Source organism: Numida meleagris, chromosome 12 (assembly GCF_002078875.1).
Source record: "Numida meleagris isolate 19003 breed g44 Domestic line chromosome 12, NumMel1.0, whole genome shotgun sequence".
Classification (NCBI taxonomy): Eukaryota; Metazoa; Chordata; class Aves; order Galliformes; family Numididae; genus Numida; species Numida meleagris.
Window position 1 is genome coordinate 7,767,770 of NC_034420.1, and position 18,617 is coordinate 7,786,386.

Consider the following 18,617-nt stretch of genomic DNA (forward strand, 5'->3'; position numbering starts at 1 on the left):
CACAGGGAGCAGAGGGCAACTCTGAGCTCTGCTCTCTGGGACAGCAATAGGGCCCAAGGGAGCTGCATGGAGCTGTATCAGGGGAGGTTAGGGAGAGCTTCTGCCCCATAGGGCAGCAGGCATGGCCCCAAGTTGTTCAGACACAAGGTTTGAATTATGGGTGGTCCTGTGTGGAACTAGGAGCTGGACTCACTAATCCTTATGGGGCCCTTCCAGTTTGGGATATTCTGATGTTTAACAGATGTGTGGAGCAGGGGGCTTGTGTGGAACACATACAGAGACAACTACTGCTGTCTGCAAGTAACATACAGCCTTAAGGAACACTAGCAATAGGTGCTGCTGACTGAAGCCCCTCACCTTGGCTCTGTACCAGCAGGCATCAGTCACTCTGCTAAAAATCTTACACCTCTCAAGAGAACAGAAAGCTCCCACCGGCATCACCTGAAGCTGAATGCTCCTACCACTCCTGGCACCAACACACACACAAAAAAAAAAATCACAGCATGTGCTCTGAGGTATCCTAAGGTGAAAGGTGTCCTCAGGTAAAAGCTGGATCAAGAAAATTCTTTGTATAACACAAGGGTGTGTATACCTATATAAAGCTCACAGTAACTGCCCAGAACTGCACTCAGCACTGGTCTATTTTTGCCCTCTTACTGACCATGACCTTACCAAGTCACATAACCAGTTCAACCAAATAACACTGAAACAGTGCAGCTTTTTTTTTTTTTAAACAGTTGAATAGGCAATAACATGTGCTGCAAGTACATATACTTGACATTTCTTGCACCTTGGGAATTCAAACATGGCCCACAGGAGGGTGCTGCTCATCCCAACATTGTGCGTGACAGTCCAAGCATTTCTTATTACAGCCCTGTCTCTTCACAAGAGAGCAGCAGCCAGTTGCACAGGGCACCCAAGATAGAAGGTGAAAGCCAGCCACCGTCCATGTATTGTTAATACCTTTATCCTACATTGGCAGGGAACTTCCATGTGTGCTTACATGTACCAAACACAGCACAGAGAAAGTTCACGCTCTAGTTTAGGAAACTCAGATTTGCCTGCAGCTATGTGTACACCACCTTTACAACAGAGACTGGTGCAGATGTGAAGAGAAACATGCAGTAGGTCACTGCTCAGATACACATGGCTCTTCCTCTTAAAATTTAAAGCTGCAGCATCTGTTAAGGTATCAAGCATACTTCTGACAGCAGAAAATAACATAAATATCTTTTTAATGATGGTAAAGAAATCTCAAAGATTTTACAATATCATAGAAAAATCTTTTAGCAGTCTTCTGCAATGACAATAAGGCACATCAGCATTTTTAAATGACAATTGATACAGAACAAGCAGAGAGAGAAAATGTAACATCAGCAATATGCAGACGATATAACCCATAAGTATGTTTTGCTGGCAGAACATTACAAGACGACTGACAAAATGCAACTCCCATCACAAGCTTTGGTCAGTGAGCACAGCTCTCACAAGGAGCTGAGGGCAACTCATCTCTTCTCAGGCTGTGCACAAGGCCACATCTGCACTAGCAACACACATACAGCACAGACAAAGTCACATGGCAGACAGCTTCCCCAGCACCAAACTGGGGGAAGCGTTGTACCTCATTTATACTGCATTTATAGATTGGAATAAAAAGTAAATCCTTTATACATGCTATGCAACTTTCCAACCCAACTATTCCAGGCAAACTTTGCCTTCGTATTTATTGTGCAAAACATTATGTCACAAATAGTATCTAAAAATCACTCTGAATTTAGAATAATTCAGAAATCATATCCCAGAATATACCATAGTCCCCGAGATGATCATCAGTAACCAGAGGCTGATGAAATGAAATATCATGTGCTTACCAGAAAGTGAAGCTTTACCTCTCCTTAAGCATGTTTCAGTTGCATTTAAATAACAAAATTTCATTCCTGAAGTCAAAGATTAGACACTAAAATTTGGACCCAAGTCCAGCGGAATGTTTGGTTTCCCATCGTCCTGGGGAGTCCTGAGATAATTTGGGAGCTGGACTAAGAAACGAGTGCTTTCAGTCTTGGAATTCCAGTATTTTGGGCAGTACAGTTACTCAATAGAGATTTGATTCTCCATCAAGTGTTGTAGTATTCTGTATATTTGCACATTAGAGAAATAGCACTGTGCCTTATTTTCTCTGTGAAATACTACAGAAAGGTACTAATTTAAAATATATATTTAGTTCATAGTATAATATGAGTCATTTTACCTAACCAGAGGCATCACTTTCAGCACTGTAATCATCCCAAAAGAAAATGCAAGAGTCAAAATGATTTCTCCTTCAGGAGGAATTTGATTGAATCAAAGATCAGGTAGTTTTTCCACATGAGCAGCTACTCCAACAAAGGCTCACAAACACAACAACCAAGTACAAGTAATTCTTGGGACTTAAAGCTATTTAAAGTGCAAAGTCACAGAGCCTCGTCTGCACTAAAGATATTGTCCCTTTCAGCTATGCCAGCATAGAAGAAGAGCAAATCCCTTCCAGTGAGGACAGCTGTATCAATATTGAAGACTCACAACAGTATCCTAGCCTGAGACTCAGCAGAGCACAGTAAGCTACACAGACACAAAGCACCCTGGATTGCATTAGCAAATGACTCCTATCTGCATCACAGCTTCATTAGCTTAGCTAATGCTCTTAAAATAAACTTTAATCACTTCAGTAATTTAATCATCTCTCTGAAGCGTATGAAAAGAAAACTAGAAGATAACACCCTGAAAAAAAAAACCTATTTGCCCAAAGTGTTTCACACCCAACTAACAACACTTCCTCTTCTTCCATTTTCTGGGATCTAGACCAGCAATCTAGATCCTGTGGGTGATGACTTCAGCCTCATTAAAAACTCTTAGCAGCAACACCTGCTAGCAGGTATTTAAGCATGGTGGGAGCAGGGAGTAAGCGCAGCCTTTGGGTGAAAGATTCAAAGAATGGGACGTGGGGAGACTTGCAGTATTGCCCCAACAAGATCTGGGCACAGGAAATGCAGACCCCACCAGGCAGGCTTGCATGGCAAGATGCAGATGTAGGATGTGGCACAGAGTTCACACACAGGCATAAGGCTGTGGGCTGCAGCTGGGACCAACTGACTCACAGCCCCAGGATGCTTTCTGCCTGTAGTACCTCCTGTCTACATTTCAGCCCCATCAGCAATGGATTTCAATGTCTCTCAGCACAAGCCAGCAAAGTAAGTAGAGCTGAAGGAAACACTGTTTTTTTTCTCTCAAGAGAGAGATCTCTCTGTGCATCACCGCAGCCTGACAGGAAGGAGTACAGACATCATGGCAGCTTTGTGGTCTTTTCTAGGGGAGACAAGTGCAGAATTAGATTAAAAGTAAACAAAAATAAATAAGCACAAAGCCAGAAATCCCTTTTAATGCTGAGATGGGACACTGACTCACACAGCAGCACTGGACAGGAACTAGGTCCCTGTGTTAGTATTACACTCATGGAAAAGGGCACATGGCTCTGCACAGTGTCGTCACAGGCCTCCAACCAGGACTGTCTGTCCTGGGAGGCACTGCCATTTACACATGAGCCCTCATACAGCCCCAGGCTGGTTTGTGGCTCTCCCAGCTGGGCAGCGGGGCTACTCCCTCCCAACCCCACAGCTCCAAGCACTACAAGATTTGGAGGATACTTTGCAGTCACTGCTCAGGAGCCTTGGTCTCACCAAAGGATTTAGCATGAACACTGAATAGCAACTCATAGGTAACAGCAAAATAAGCGAAGATTCTTCATCTTACAGTCAATTACATGCAGTGCCTTACAGCAAAACACAGAAGTGTGAAAGAGGGCACTGAGGTGGATCACATGGTAAATTGAAGAGCCATGGCTGGAGGTACAACAACCTGCTAGGAAATCAGGATCACTAAATCACACGGGACTAAGGTCAACAACTGTAAAGCTGTAATGCAACGGAAAGCAATAATAGCAGGGTAACACAATCCTAGCCTGTAGCAAATGAGAAGAAGCCTCAATGCAGCAGCCAGGAACACAGAAACAGAGGAAGAAAATTCACTTACCTTTGGAAAGCCTCAGGCAGGTAGGGCTCTCCAGTAAGAAACACCCTCCCCCACTGCCAACCCTTAAATGAGGTCTGGGAAGGGGCAAATCCTGGCTCCACCCTTTACTGTCACTCAGGTGCATTGCATGCACCTGAGCTCCCCTGGCTTGGCCCTGCCTTCCCACCAGGTGCTCAATCCCTGGTTCAAGTAGTGACTTAGCATTTCCACCACGTCATCACAAATCCAAAAATAAGTACCATGTGCATCACTGCAACAACGCCCCATTTTTTGAAATGGGTTAAGAATTGGTTCTGTGTCAAAACATTTACACAAGTGAAACATTTATTAGTGCAATCGGCACATCAGGACCTAAAACTACTCCCTATAGCAGCAAGAAATGTAGAAACTGTCTGTCATTTAGTAGGAGACTACTAAAGACACTTCCAGGAGCCTTCAGTATAGCTGAGAGTGTTAATTTCAACAACAATGTCACGTTGTTACCATTAATGAATGTGCTAATGATCTCTTAATTCCTCATTTAGACAAATAATTGCTGGATTAAGATATTTGGGAACTGCCTTACAGGAGACCAACTGATTTCTGCACCCTTCCAGGCTGGTCTGGGGCTCTGAAGGCCTGTGCAACAAATGTCACTATTCTGAGCAGCTCAAAAGCAATTATTCTAGGATTCCTTCTTCTTGAAGATGACAAATAAGGCTGTAAGGCTGGGATAAGAGAAGCCCTAGATGGCAGTGGGTATAACAATTTCTCCTTCTAAAATCCTGTATGTGTGTTCCACTGTTTAAGTCAGTAGAAGGCTGGAGAGCCCCTTCCAGGACAGAAACAGCCACTTTGCAAAAGCACAACTGGAGACATAAAGCTCAAAAAGGTGTGTGTACATTTATGTATGTATATATATATATATACATTTATGTGTGTATATAGAGAGAGATGTGTCTGAAATGCCTTTATAAAACAAATTTTTTAGGGCAACAGTTTTCACTCAGCGGTCCTTGATGCCTAGCCATGAAGTTGGATTGTTTCTACAGGATCCACAAACATACTGAAGCAAGGCATGCTTCTTGCTCTAGTGGGCTTGAATTTGCTTACCCTTGTATCTCCGTGTAAAAAAAAAATAAAAAAAAATAAAAAAATCACTGCTCTAAAAAGAAAATGGCTGAAAACCCACTGTTTTAAGAAATCCCAGCCATGACAAGCTCTAACCTTCAGTTAATTAATGCCAAAGGACTCTGTTATACTAACCCTCTGCCAACTGGCATTTATTTGTGTTCCCTTCCAACCAGGGCTGTATGCATTTATACAGAGGATAAACTGCAGCCTCTAGATATTATCTTAAACAAGAACATCAGGAGTTGTTTTCTTTTTGTTGGCTGGATGCTTCAGCATTTTAATACATTTTATTTTTTTTTGCTTGAAATTGAATTTGGAGGCTACACTGCCAATTGTGGCTGCACAAACAGCACTGCGGCCAAGCACGGTGTGCTCTAGCTAAACATAAATCACTTCAGTCTTTTAGCTGTAATCTAAATTAATTCTTTGAAAATCAATTTATGGCTGTTTTATTGTGCTTTAATGCAAACAAACACCCAGGTGCCACAAATATGCATCCTTGATGGCTGTCGTACTGCTCCTTGGAAGTGATACCGTTATTCCTCCCTTCTCGGCACAAGTGGAAAAGAATTTTGAAAAAAAAAAAAAAAGGCGTTTAATAAATACTTTTTATTTTCTTCTTCTGTTATCACTGCGCATTGTCACAAATCAAAAAATCTTCTCCTGGGCAGCATGGAAAGGGTAGAAGTCATGAGCGTAGACAGGAAAGACTCACCCACAGCACCTTCTACTTCACTTCCATCCCTGCCTAGGAGGAAGTCTCCAGGATGATCAGAGCAGCTCGTTCCCTCTCAGCTGCCCATGCCTGAGGGGCAACAGGGTGAAAATGAATAGCTGGGGGTAGGTATTCATTTGCTGTGTTTTAATTTTTCATCTGGACTTTGAGGAGAGGGCGCTGCCCCAGTGCTCTGCTCTCTTGAAAAATAATAGTGAAAATCAGTGTTTAAAAATGGCATGCGTGATTTTGTTTAGAGTTAAAAGCCGTCCTGAAGCAGGAACCCGGCTGCTGGAGCTGCCGAGGGTACAGCTGCTCCCTCCTGACACTGGCCCCCACTCTGATAATAAAACTTGGTCACTGTAATTACCCAAAGCGCATAAGGGATTCTTAGCACAGAATAAAAGTTTATGCAGAAAAGGAAAAAAAAATCAGGAGTAGCTATTTGGGATTCATCTCCTTGTATAAACATGCCTTAGGGCTACGAAAGAAAAATATTTATGTTTTTTGAACACTGCAGAAGCTTCAGAATCTCTGATACTTGAAGACTTGCTGCTGCCTTAGTAAGTCCAATTCTACAACACCTAATTCAAGGACCTCAGTTACGTGATCCTTTTCCGTATATGCTAGTGTCCACCCTGCCCACGCCCTAAATATTTTACACACTCCTATCATGTCCTAAAATATGTATTAATTTCACCTAATATATAAATGTTGCCAGGTCCTGGGACTTAACTTCCTGCTATCCATTCATCCTCTTGAGGTCCCAGCTCCTAGACTGAGGTACTGTGTGACATTGCTGCTTTCACTGAAATAAGGGAAGAGTTCCTAGTTGCTCAGAAAAATAAAATAATCCTGAACGGAAAATATATTTCTACTTAGAAAATGTTTCATGATTTACATTGCATTTTCTTACTTTTCTGATTCCAGACTCATTATTTTTGAATGATTAAGGATGAGCTTATTGTCATATATAACACCTTTTCCCTTTTAAAAGCTGTCAAGAAACTGCAGTTCAGGCTACAAACTCCCCTGGGCACAAACATCTTCCAAGCAGGTACTGTATGCTATGCACAGGTGGCAGTCAGTAAAAAAAAGTTAATCTTTCAACTATGCTTTCATAATTGTATTCTATTGCTGTAAGAACAGAGAATGTCTTCCTACTCAGTGCTTGTATTTCAGCATGAACAATGGGCACTCTTCACTGTTCTGCATAACTTAAAAGCAAAGTACAAAGTTTTATTTACACTAATGTGGTGAACAGTTTTCAGTAGAATTCTTTCTGGCTCTTTTTCTGATTACTTCACTTCTTGGACAACATCACCATTACAAAAGGCCCATGACAGAGCATATGTAAAGGGTTTACGGTCAATAACATCTGTATTCACAAAGTCTGCGTGGCACAGGCAGATCTGGCCAGATGCTGGGTAATCTGTTAGGCCCTTTTCATTCTGGTGTCTGTGGTTCTGTCTGTTTGGCAAGTAAAACTGGCTTGTGTTGTGTTGCAGCCCATGAATTAGAGATCTTCCATATCTAATGTTCACAATTCTAAAGCGCTCCTAAATATTAGAAAACAAGCAATTGACCATAAGTATGAATCAGGCTTCTAAACAATCACGTCCAAATAAAAATACTTCCAGAGAGATTATCCAAAGAGAGTCAAGCTAAAGAGCAATCTTTCCTGGCATGTAAAGGACTGCGTAGAAATTAGATAACCATGCCCCCATTGATCTGGCTGCATTTGGCTGTCACAACACAATGACAAAGCATCGTCCAGAGGTGACACGTAAGTTTTAAGCTATGCATTAAGACTCTTTTCTTGCATGTCTAGATTTTCCTTATCTATCTGTCCCAACATTACCAACCAATCACAACATGATAAAAAGCAGAGCAAACAGTACCTGTCAGTCATTCCTTTAAAATATAAGGCTGTGATGATATGAAAAAGCAATACCACAATGAGGGACAAGAAATGACTCGCCTTGTAGCATTCAGCTAGATGGGATGCCTGGAGCACTTCTAAAGCTTGTCCCATCCAGAAAGACCCCCATGGTGATGATCAAAACTTAGAGGGGAACCAAGAAACTGAAAGTTGATGACAGAAGAGAAATGAGATGAATATCCATACAAAACTCTTAGGTTTGTATACAGATCATGAAAAAGTTACGAGTTGCCTTCACTCAGTACCATACGTGAAACAATGCTCATTTTTTTCCAGGCTTTGTTCCAACTTGTTCCCTTCCCACAGCTAGTTCTTAGCAGCACAGATCCTGCTGTGCTCCTGTGCACCCAGTGCAAAGTCCACGGCCTGATGCACACTGTGGAAGAGAAGGTGGTCCTCTCCCTCTTTGAAGAATTCTCCTCGCATTAGAGAACTCCTCACCGAAGGATTGCACTGCGCCAGTAGCACCTGGACATCTATCTCATTGTAGTCCTTGCAGACCTCTTTGAGCGTGCGTATTCCTGCTGTGTCCAGAAACTGTACTGCACAACAGTCAATCACTATCGTGTGAAACCCCAACGGTTCAGACACAAGCTCCATGGAAATGCTGGTCTGGTTGCCACCAGAACCCGCTTCCTTCTCTCTAAGCATTCTTTTTGCTGCCTTTTTCTTTGCTGCCTTCACCAGGGCTGGGTTGACTCCAGTTTGCTTGTACAGTGCGGATTTGAAGCACTCTTTGTTGATGTAGTAGAGGGGTGCTTCAAAACGCAACACCACAACTCCTGGCTTAGTTTCTAAGTTCTTGTAAGCAGACAGGGACTCATACGTCTCAGACTCTGCCACCCAGCCAAGCAGTGGTGCCTCTGGTTTCTGAGTTCGAAAAATGACACAGAGCATAGAGAAGCAAACACCAACCAAAAGACCAATCTCAGTACTGATGAGTGCTGAGGATGCCATAGTAACTAGCCAGATCACTGTGTCCACCCTGCTCAAATGCCACATTTTTGGCAGGTCCCTGAACTTTCGCAGGGCGCCTCTGAGGTTTACAATGGTTATGACAGCAAGGACACACTTCTGAAGGGAATAAAACAACGGTGCAATCACAAGGAGAACTATTAGGATTAACAAACTAGTCACGATGCCAGAAACCTGTGTTCTACAGCCTGTTGACTCTTTAATAAGAGTCTTGGCAAGAGCTGCACTTGTTGTGAAACAATGGAAGAAAGAGGGAATGATGTTGCAGAAGCCAATGGCATACATTTCCTGGTTGGCCTTCACGGTGTAACCATGCTTCTTGGCAAACATCTCTGAGAGGGAGACAGTGATGGCAAAGCCAATGACAGCTATGGGGATAGCATCCAAAGCCACGTTGGGAATCAGGTTCCAGTCTGGAGGGCTGGGTGGCAAAAAGCCAGTTGGGATGTGCCCAGCAACGCTTGAGCCATACGTTTCTTTCAGCTTCCCTAAGTGAGATGCTAGAGTAGCTGCCACAACCACAACTAATTCAACTGGAATTGGAGCCTTGAGTCTGGATTTAAAATGTTCATTAAGCTCTTTAGTTGGGATAAGAACAAGAAAACACAAGAAGCTGGTGATGACATCACAGATGTTAGTCTTGTGTATGTTTCTGAAGATGTTTATCCACGTGGTTACAAGGGAGCCGACGCCACTGCTCCGTGGAATGTCTAGACCCAGGAGATACTTAGCTTGTGATGTCAGGATGGTAAAGGAGGCACCCGTGACAAATCCGCTGAGCAATGAATCGGAGAGGTACACTGAGACAAAGCCCACTTGAAAGAAACCCATGGCCACCTGCAAGGAATCAACCACATACAAAAGATTAGGATTCAAACTTTGTAGACGTCATCATTGTGGGGATCTGGAGAAAAGTGGGTAAGAAACTTTGCCTTGGAGGACAAGGCATGGTCTCAGCATGAAAAAGACAGTCTCCAATATTCAGCTGCTCCTTGTGCACCACACTCAGATGAAATGCATTTCCAGCACAGAGCAGGCTTTTGTAGAGGTCACAGAGGCCTCCATGCTCTGAACCCATGCTTACTGTTGGCTCATTGGGTCCAGCAAAAAAGGGACCCAAGAAAAAAAGCATCTGAAATACTAGTTACTTTTACCATTTCTCTCTCAATTTCTTTTAATCTCTATGAACTTTGCAGAGATCCAAAACCTATGCTTTTGTATGTCTCATGCTTGAGTTTACAACCTGCAATAAAAATACAGCTTATGGTCTAACAGCTGCCCTTTGCACTGCATAAAGCTTGCTGCATCTGACTTGGAAAGTATATGAGCTTCAAACTCTTGTGATGCAGATTACATAAGTAGAGAAAAACTTTTGAAGTGTCTTGGCATTCATTTTTATTAACACTAGCTGAGTGGAGAAATCCTTGGTGTTCTTTCACAGGATATCTACCTAATTATGTGAATGTAAATATACCTTCCTTCCCAATAAGCTTCATGTTAAATGGAGCTAAATATCTCCTTTTCTTCTCCTCCTCTACAATTTGATTAGCTATCACTGTGGATGTCACTGTAGGAAGAAATGAATGTGAACTCACGAACTGAAATATCATGGTTCTGAAGTACTGTTAAAACTAAATCCATTCTGGTTAATGCATGACAGTCTAAAAACAAAGATATCTGCTTTAATTTCAGCAAGCACTGAATTCTAGGAAGTAAGCAGGGGACAAAATAGTAACACATTATTAAATAATGTATTTTAATATGCTAGTAACTTAAAAATTTTATTTCAAAACTGTTTTATTATCTCAGTAGTACCCTCTTCATAAAATGGCATTGATTTGGCTTTGAATGGGCAAACAGCAAACGTTTACAAAAAAGCTTAGAGACGAATAAAAAGAAACTGGAAATAGCTTTATTTTTCAGGTCATTTTTTGATAAATCCAAGTGACTCAAGTCTGGAATTATAAGTTAACATGCCACATTTTGGCCCAATGAAATTGAGCCCTAAGATATAAACCAGAAAAAAAAAAACGTTTTTGAGCAGAGCAAAGAAGACAGTGAGCTAATCAGTGAGGGAGTAGCAGGTCTGCCAGTGTTCCATGCAGGTCCTTGCAGTCACCAGCAAGCTAATAAAGCAAGTACAAAATGCTATCCAAAAGAAAAGAGAGCACAGAGGAGCTTCTTGCACCACAGTAACTGGCAACATCCAGTCCTGCTTAGATCCACTTGCCTGAGATGCAAAGGACATACGCAATCCCAGCAGACTGCTCATTCGAACAATCACCCAAAGAATTAAAGCTATTTCCACAGAACACCTATTTGTCCACCTCCTCTTACCTGATAAACTCCAGCTGTGAAGGTCATGGTGGCTCCAACTTTTATGGCATAGCAGGTTTTATCACAGAGCAGCTTCTGTGATGTCTGGTTCACAGGCGCAATGGTGGTGTTCACGTGCATTGCTGTATCCATGTGGTCACTAAGAGCAGCTGGCTCCAAGTCATAGCCAGCTCTCAGCACCTCACGATCCACCACTTGTCCCACCATCAGGCAAAGTGCACCAAAGATACCAACAGAGATGTGGCGAGAGGTTCCAAATATGGAATAAATAATGCCTGCAAAGAAGGATGTATAAAGGCCATAAATAGGTTCCTGTCCAGCCAAGAGAGAATAGGCAATTGACTGTGGGACTAGTAAGACCCCCACAATCACACCAGACATTATGTCTCCCAGTAAGCACTCTTTTAGTTTGTATTTAGGAAGCCATTGCAAGATGGGAAAGAAGCTCAAAACACGGTCTTTAACTTTGGCTGGAGTGCAGCTGCAAGTTTTCTTCACTTGTTTAACCATCAGAGCCTTCAGGCTGCTCTTCTTCTCTTGAGGTTCCAAGAACATTCTGTGATGGAAGCCATGTTTAGCATCATCTCCTTCTGGCATTTCAGACACCGACTGAACGTTGCTGAATTCTGCCATGTCTGACATCTCAAGGGCTCCCTAGCAATAGAAAGAAAGACAGCGTTATTAACCCATAAGTGAATGTGTTAGACCAGAATTCTTAATGGAGCTGGTTCAGTGGATATGAAAAGCAAGGGCTGATAGTCTTGGTTAAGCAGAGAAAGCAAGCTCCAATTAAACTTGGAAAGAGTCTTCCCATTACATCCTTGTTAAACAAGGAATCAACTTTCTAAGAAAGAAGCTGATATCCTGTAGCATAAGCCTGCTGCTGGTAAAGTTGTGAAATGGAAAAGAATGCCAGAGCACTGTCTCTCAGAGAGGTTTCCTTGACAAAATTGCTATCTGCAGACTGCTCCACTGCAGAAAGACAGGCACAGGGTTTGTTGTGGTCCAACAGTCACTTCAATCCAGCTGCTGAAAATTAACTACAATTAGTGCATTTCTCACATTGCACAGCTTGGTCTAAACATTTTTTATATACACATTTCATAAAACAGATATTTTTCATGCACCGATTACTCCTGCAAACACTGTGAACATTTGCTACCTAATAAGCAGTCTTTACACAATGACTTTATTTCAGCCAGAGATACAATGGGAAAATGCTCTTCATAAAAAAATATGGTTTTCAAGTAAATTACATCTAACTAAAACAGCACAAGCAAACGGAAGGCAAGTTAAGGGGGACAATGTAAAGTAAGCAGCACATTTCTGCCAGATCATGTGCTCTAATATCTATCTACGTACAGTAAAACAAGGTAGGTATCCGTATGTGGAGCAGCCATACAGCAGTTTACAACAGCTATGTTTCTAACCAACCAGTCTATCTAAAGTCAACACACTGCCTAGTGTGGGTAGATTGCCAACAGGAAATACCAGAGGCAGGGGTTGCTGTTTTAACGTCAAAAGGTGCCTTCATTCACTAGAGCACCTCTCTGGTGGGTAAGCTCCCGCTCCTTACAGAGAACCCACACAGCTCACTTCTGGTAGCCGGCCACTGGACTGCTATTGAAAGGCTGCTGTGCTTTCAGCAGAGACATCCTTGGTTCCAGACCCACAAACAACCCCACGGCACCGATGCCAACCCCACCTGAATGCCATGTGGGGTCTGCAAGGCACTACGTGGATCTACATACCAGAAAGAAGACCTAGTGCAGCAGCCAAGAACATGACTCTTTGTGGCCGCGGTTCTGAGTGCAGGCTGAGGAGCGGCTCTGGAAAATTCATGTTCCAAAGGAAAAAAAAAAAAAGAGAAAAAAAAAAAAGAAGCTTAAAAGAAGCTTAATGCACTGCTGTGTTAGGTGAGCCCTAAGTGGAAAATTCCAGTTTGAACTCAAGTCTTTTTCCTGGTATCTGTGTCCTTCCATTGGTCCTGGCTCTGGTAACTTAAAAAGCTAAGTTCTGGATCCAGAGATTGCTCCACCCAGAGCAGTAATACATTTTCACTTTTAGGGGTAACTTTACAAATGTATTTATTTGTCTCCATATTTGCTCTCCTTAGACAAGATAATCATCTAGTACAACAGACAGAAAGAGAACAAAGGTTCCGTTTTGCCCATGTGCATTCTTAATCATTCTAAACTTATATCTCAGAGTGTCCTAGCCATGCAGTATTACTGTATCACAAGCCTACACACACCTCAAAGTGGCAAACGTCCCTTGGCTAACAGCTGTCAGTACAGTATCTTCAATGTATTTTAGAATAATTATAGGCTTAGAACAGGTTATGAAGAATTAGAGCACTTACTTGCTAGTGAGGAAACCTACAGTGCAAGGTGTGACTTACTCAAGATGACATAGGGATCGTGCTCCCAGGAGAATGCAAACTCCCAGCACTCATCCTCACATTGCAGATATCTAATCTTAACCACCCATACGGTATTGCAAAGTCCGCTAGGGAATTATTTATAGCACATACAAGAAAAGCAAATACAGCCCAGTGAGAATACAGTGAATTCAGTGTACAAAAGCACATGTCAGAAGCGTACAGCACAAGCACATCCCCTGTCTGTATTTGCTCAAGAGGTTTTATTCATTTCACAAGCACAGAGTAAGAAATTAATAAGCTTCCATCCACTGCTGAGCAAATCAATACTACAAAAGCTGAGTGGAAAATTCACCTCCAATTTTTAGTGTGAAATTACTTAGATTAGTTAATTTTCCTCAGACTTCAGAAAAGGTTTTAGCAATGAAAATCCTTGTGGCTCCTCTCCCCTCACCCAGGGCCCTCAGACAGCAAACTGAAGTCTGGGAATTTTTCTTGATCGGTCAGGAAACTCAAACATGAAATGCAGACAGCTCAGTTTAGCTCCGTGCAATGTCATAAAACGTCTGCACAGTAGATGGTACCTGGGTTGTGCTTTGACAGCAGAAAAATGTTCTAAGCAAAAATCTTTCTGGCTACAGAACTCTGGGCACATAGTGGATCTTTGTGCTCACCTGCATAACAGCTTTCTGTCCGTGGCAAGAAAAGGGCCTTTCACCACTCAGCCCCAGCCTCTAACCGTGGCGGGACACTAGGAAATGACACCATTTTCAACACTCATTTCACCCTTTTCTGCCTTCAAGTGTTGCTTTGTACTACTTTAGTAATCATGTAGCCCAACGGTGCCCAGTAAAACTGGATTTTTGTTTCTAAAAACTGTTGCTTCCGTATACCGTACAGTTAATCTGGAAAAGAAGCTACTGCGTGTCACTATTTTCATAGAACTCATTTGTACGCTGATAATTCTCTTTTATCAGCTCCTTCTGGCCTGAGTAAGGTCTTCAGGGGGTGTCTGACTGCCACAAAGCCAAGAAACTGAGAACACAACACAGACTTGTGGAAACCTCCGATATCTCTCTGTCCTGTTATCATGTGGCTGCCACAAAATCAAGACACGGGGAGGTACTATACTCCTGAGATCTGATGACTTTTGCAGATTATTTCTGGATCCCACCCAGCGCTCTCTTACTGATCCTCTGCCATCTTACAGGTGAGGAGCCATCTGCCAACGCTGGAAGCACTGCTGGCAGCACCGGGCAGGCTGCAGCTCCACGCATCCGTCCCAGAACACAGTCACCCTGACAGCAAGAGAATAATGGACTGCGAAGCTCTCTCAAGGGCTGAGATAACACATTACAAACTTAAACTTAAGAGTCGAGCAATTAAGAATAGGAACTAAATAAAAAAGAAGCGTCAGCTCTATGACACCAATGTCAGTTTTCCAGATTACTTCTCTCAATTTCATTATCGCATTTTGTCACTTCATACTGTCACCACCCAGGCTCACTGCACCCACCTGCTGGACATGAGAAGTTTCAGGCCCGCACTTAAAAACTAGTGTATGAACACATGACTGAAAGAGGCACGAACACTGTGAAGAGATGCAGAAGAGAAGCAGGTGAAGCAGAAATCCAAGTTCTGCAGGAACTGTTTATGTAGAACCTTGGAACTACTAGGCTGGAAACACCACTAAGATCAGTATTCCAACTGCCGACCAACGCCTGTGACCGCTCTAGACCTTCTCTGGACACGCTGCAGAGGCTCAGCGCCTCTCCTGCAGCAAGGGGCCCAGCACGGAGCGCAGCGCTGGAGCCACAGAGGAAGTGCGGCCGAGGCCGCTCCCCGCCGCCCGCCCAGGGCTGCAGGGAGGGGAACTCGCTGAAGCACAGAACGCACGCACTTCTTATACTCCAGAAACCGCAGCTTTCGCGGAGAGCGCGTGTATCATGTAGAAAGCCAGCACACGCTGAAGTTTCCGGGATAACGAAATGGATCGCTTCGATGTAAATCCAGTGACACCCTCTGGATCCAAACGGCGCTTCCCCTCCGCGCAGCCCACTTCGGGCCGGCGCTCCCTCAGCTCACGCCGTGCGCTCTCCTCTCGACTCCGCCACTTTCATTTTCTCCTGCCGGCACTCGACGACGCTCCAGAAAACGGGCTGGGGAACGCCGAGCCCTCCGCAGAGCCGCGCCGAGCTGGCAGCGCGAGGATCCCACCGCGAGCCCCGCTCCAACCGCTCCGCTCCGCCCCTCCCGGCTCTGCCCGCCGCCTACGGCGCGGCCCCGGCGCCCACTCACCGCGGCACACGCCGTGCGGGTGACGGCCGCGGCTCCCGGCAGCTCCCGCCCGACCCGGCGCCGCGCCCCCTCCCGCCTCCCCGCCATGGGCCGGGGCCGCCCCCGCCGCGCCCCCTGTGGCCGCCGGAGGAGGCCCGGAGCCGGCCCAGCGCGGAGGGGAAGGCGTGCCCCGCCTCGCGGCCCCGTCTGCCTCTTGTCAGCCCTCGGTCCCCCTGCGAGAACTTGCTCATGGGAAGCAACAACGGGAAGCGGGTCTCAGCAACCCACACCCTGCCTGCGCCTTCCCGGTCAGTGTACGGAGTGAAAAATGCGTGTGCTCTCAATTCGCTTTTTTTTTTTTTTTTTTTTTTTTTTTCCCACGGCAAAGGCACTTGTAATGCTTCAGTTTTTACTTTCTAATTCATTCCACATATGTTCTGAATTACGAGCGGCCTGGCGCAGCCTAGTGCAGAGAGTGACTCATTCTAATCCTCCCCACAAAAAGAGCAGCCCAAAAAACAAAAGAAACAACAAGCCAAAAGAACTCCAGTGAACAATTCGTGTTTTTGTTAATTAAGTCACTCCGACTTTTAAATTGAAAGATTAATGATCTATTGGTAACATTAGGCAAAATAAACTTTTCATGGCTCTCATAGTTACAGATAATGTAACAATTTGTTAAAGAATCAGAGTAGGAAGAGACCCTTAAAGGCCATCTGGTCCAACCCCCTGCAATGAACAGGGACACCCACAGCTCCATCAGGTGCTCAGAGCCCCTCCAGCCTGACCTTGAAGGTCTCCAAGGGCGGGGCATCCACCATCTTTTTGGGCAACCCGTCCCACTGTCTCAGCACCCATACTGTAAAGAACTTCTGCCTTATATCTAATATAAATCTCCTCTCTCTTAGTTTGAATCCATTTCCCCTTGTCCTGTCACAACAGACCCTGCTAAGGAGCCTGTCTCCTCCTTTCCTTTAGCCCCCCTTTAGATATTGACTCTGCTTTGGTGTGCCACTGGTACTCATTGCAATGCTTCATGTTGTTTGCATCAATATCCAGATCTGCCTGGGAAGTAAGTCCAGCTATGAAGAACACAGGCTCTCCGACAGTTCTCCACTGCAAGTGCTCAGTACTCTTTTTTTTTCCTTTCCCTGAACTAAAGGGTCATGGTCAGAGGAGCCAAACCCAGCCCCACTTCCCCTCCCTTCCCTGTTTGCACAGAATAGCATACATTATGTGAAATCGAACATTGCCTAATATTTGCATTTCATGTGGAACCTTGAGCTGCCTAACAGCACATCAATATTTGAATGGAGAAAGCAGTGCTAAAAATCTGTTTTTAAGGGCTGTCATTCCGTAGAAATACAGAGTAGTTCAAATGCTTTGGATTCACCCTTGCCACAAGGCTTCAGCTAGAAGTGATGGTAACTGGAAGATGCAAGTTACAAGGGAAAAGAAAGAGCTACCTCCCTCTCCCCTTGCTATCTGCTGTCAAAATCAGCAGCAGCTCTAACTTCCCAATCCTCATAAGGATTTACACTGGAGTTTTACTGGAGTTTAATGCATGGTGACACCAATACTATCAGAGTGAAACCCTGTGAGGACTAATATCTATTATAAAAGCATGACAGGACAGCTTTTGTGTAGGAACTCTGTAGAAACCTAATACCACAAAGCAAAGAAACAGATTTAGAGCCTTTTCATTGTCTTTCTAGTGGTGTTGGCCGTGGAACAGCTTGGATCATCAAATACATCGTGTCATCTTGAGAGAAACAGGGAAATAGTATCTTCATGGAATGCAAATAAAGAACATGAGATTAAAGAAGAAAACCCCAAGCACTTTTTTTAGAATCACCACTATTGTTAGGGTTTTTTTCCTCCTTTTACTGTACATGGGCTACTGTTAGATTGCTGTTTGTTTTTTTCTTTTTGCTACTGTACACTGATTTTCTAAAAAGTGGGGAAAAATCCAACTAAATATTTAAGATGGGTAAATCATTTAACTTCCAATCACTTTCCTTTTCCTAAGGTATATTAAGGTTTATGGTTAATGCATTTCTATGTGCAGGGAACCTTTGGCCTTAGAGAAGTCTGACTGGGTTTTTCATGCAAAGGGATCTCTTGCCAGAGAACTTGACCTGAGGCTTGCTGATGCACAAATGCTGACACGTGCCACCTCCCCATCCTGCTTAGTCTACAAGTCAAACCTGCTGCCTCTGTTTGCCCAGATTACATCATCACTTTTATGATTGTGAATCTTCAGAGAGCAGTTCATTGGCCTACAAAATAACATTGTTCAACAGCTCCAGCATGGGACAGCTGGGTGTAGTGAAAGCCACTAGAAACATGTCTCCTTTCTTGTCCTTCCTTCCTTGTACAGCTTGTCATCTAATGGACCTCGGGCTCGGATTTGCAAAACATTGCATGGAATTTGCAGATGGAGAAGATGGGCTCTGCTACATTTGTTGCCCAGAGAGCTGTGTCTCTCTCAGCTTATTGGAGCTCGTGCAAACCTGCCTCCATGTGCAGACCTGCCTCCATGTGCAGGCAGCTTGTCTGATCACCCAGAGGAGAAGGAGGACAGGTATCCCTCCTGGGAGAGCCCAGCCAGGGTAAGAGACACAGTTTTCACCCACCCAGCTACCCTCTGCTTTAATTCAGGCCCCACTGCACACAGCCATGCTGCTGGTATTAAAGCAAATGTCAGTAGGCAATGTAAAGGAAAATAGGGACAAAATGGAAATAATGTTAAGCTGCCCTGAGCTTCTTCATTGTGAGCAACCCAGGGATGTGGAACAACTTTCTGCAGGATG

General features: G+C 44.0%; 1 protein-coding gene across 8 annotated transcripts; it reads right to left on the bottom strand.

Moving 5' to 3' along the window:
* SLC26A2 (solute carrier family 26 member 2) lies at positions 1,219-15,938 on the bottom strand. Of its 8 annotated transcripts, none has more exons than XM_021410898.1 (5): positions 15,826-15,887; positions 15,044-15,118; positions 12,899-12,976; positions 11,148-11,801; positions 1,219-9,647 (listed from the first exon to the last, which is right to left on the bottom strand). In XM_021410898.1, the coding sequence occupies exons 4-5, from the start codon at positions 11,787-11,789 to the stop codon at positions 8,142-8,144; spliced, it is 2,148 nt and encodes a 715-aa protein (XP_021266573.1). In that variant the 5' UTR covers positions 11,790-11,801; positions 12,899-12,976; positions 15,044-15,118; positions 15,826-15,887; the 3' UTR covers positions 1,219-8,141. The 8 variants fall into 8 exon arrangements, with proteins under 8 accessions (XP_021266573.1, XP_021266574.1, XP_021266570.1 ...); XM_021410899.1 differs by lacking the exon at positions 15,826-15,887 and adding an exon at positions 15,428-15,819; XM_021410895.1 differs by lacking the exon at positions 12,899-12,976 and having other exon boundaries at positions 15,826-15,929.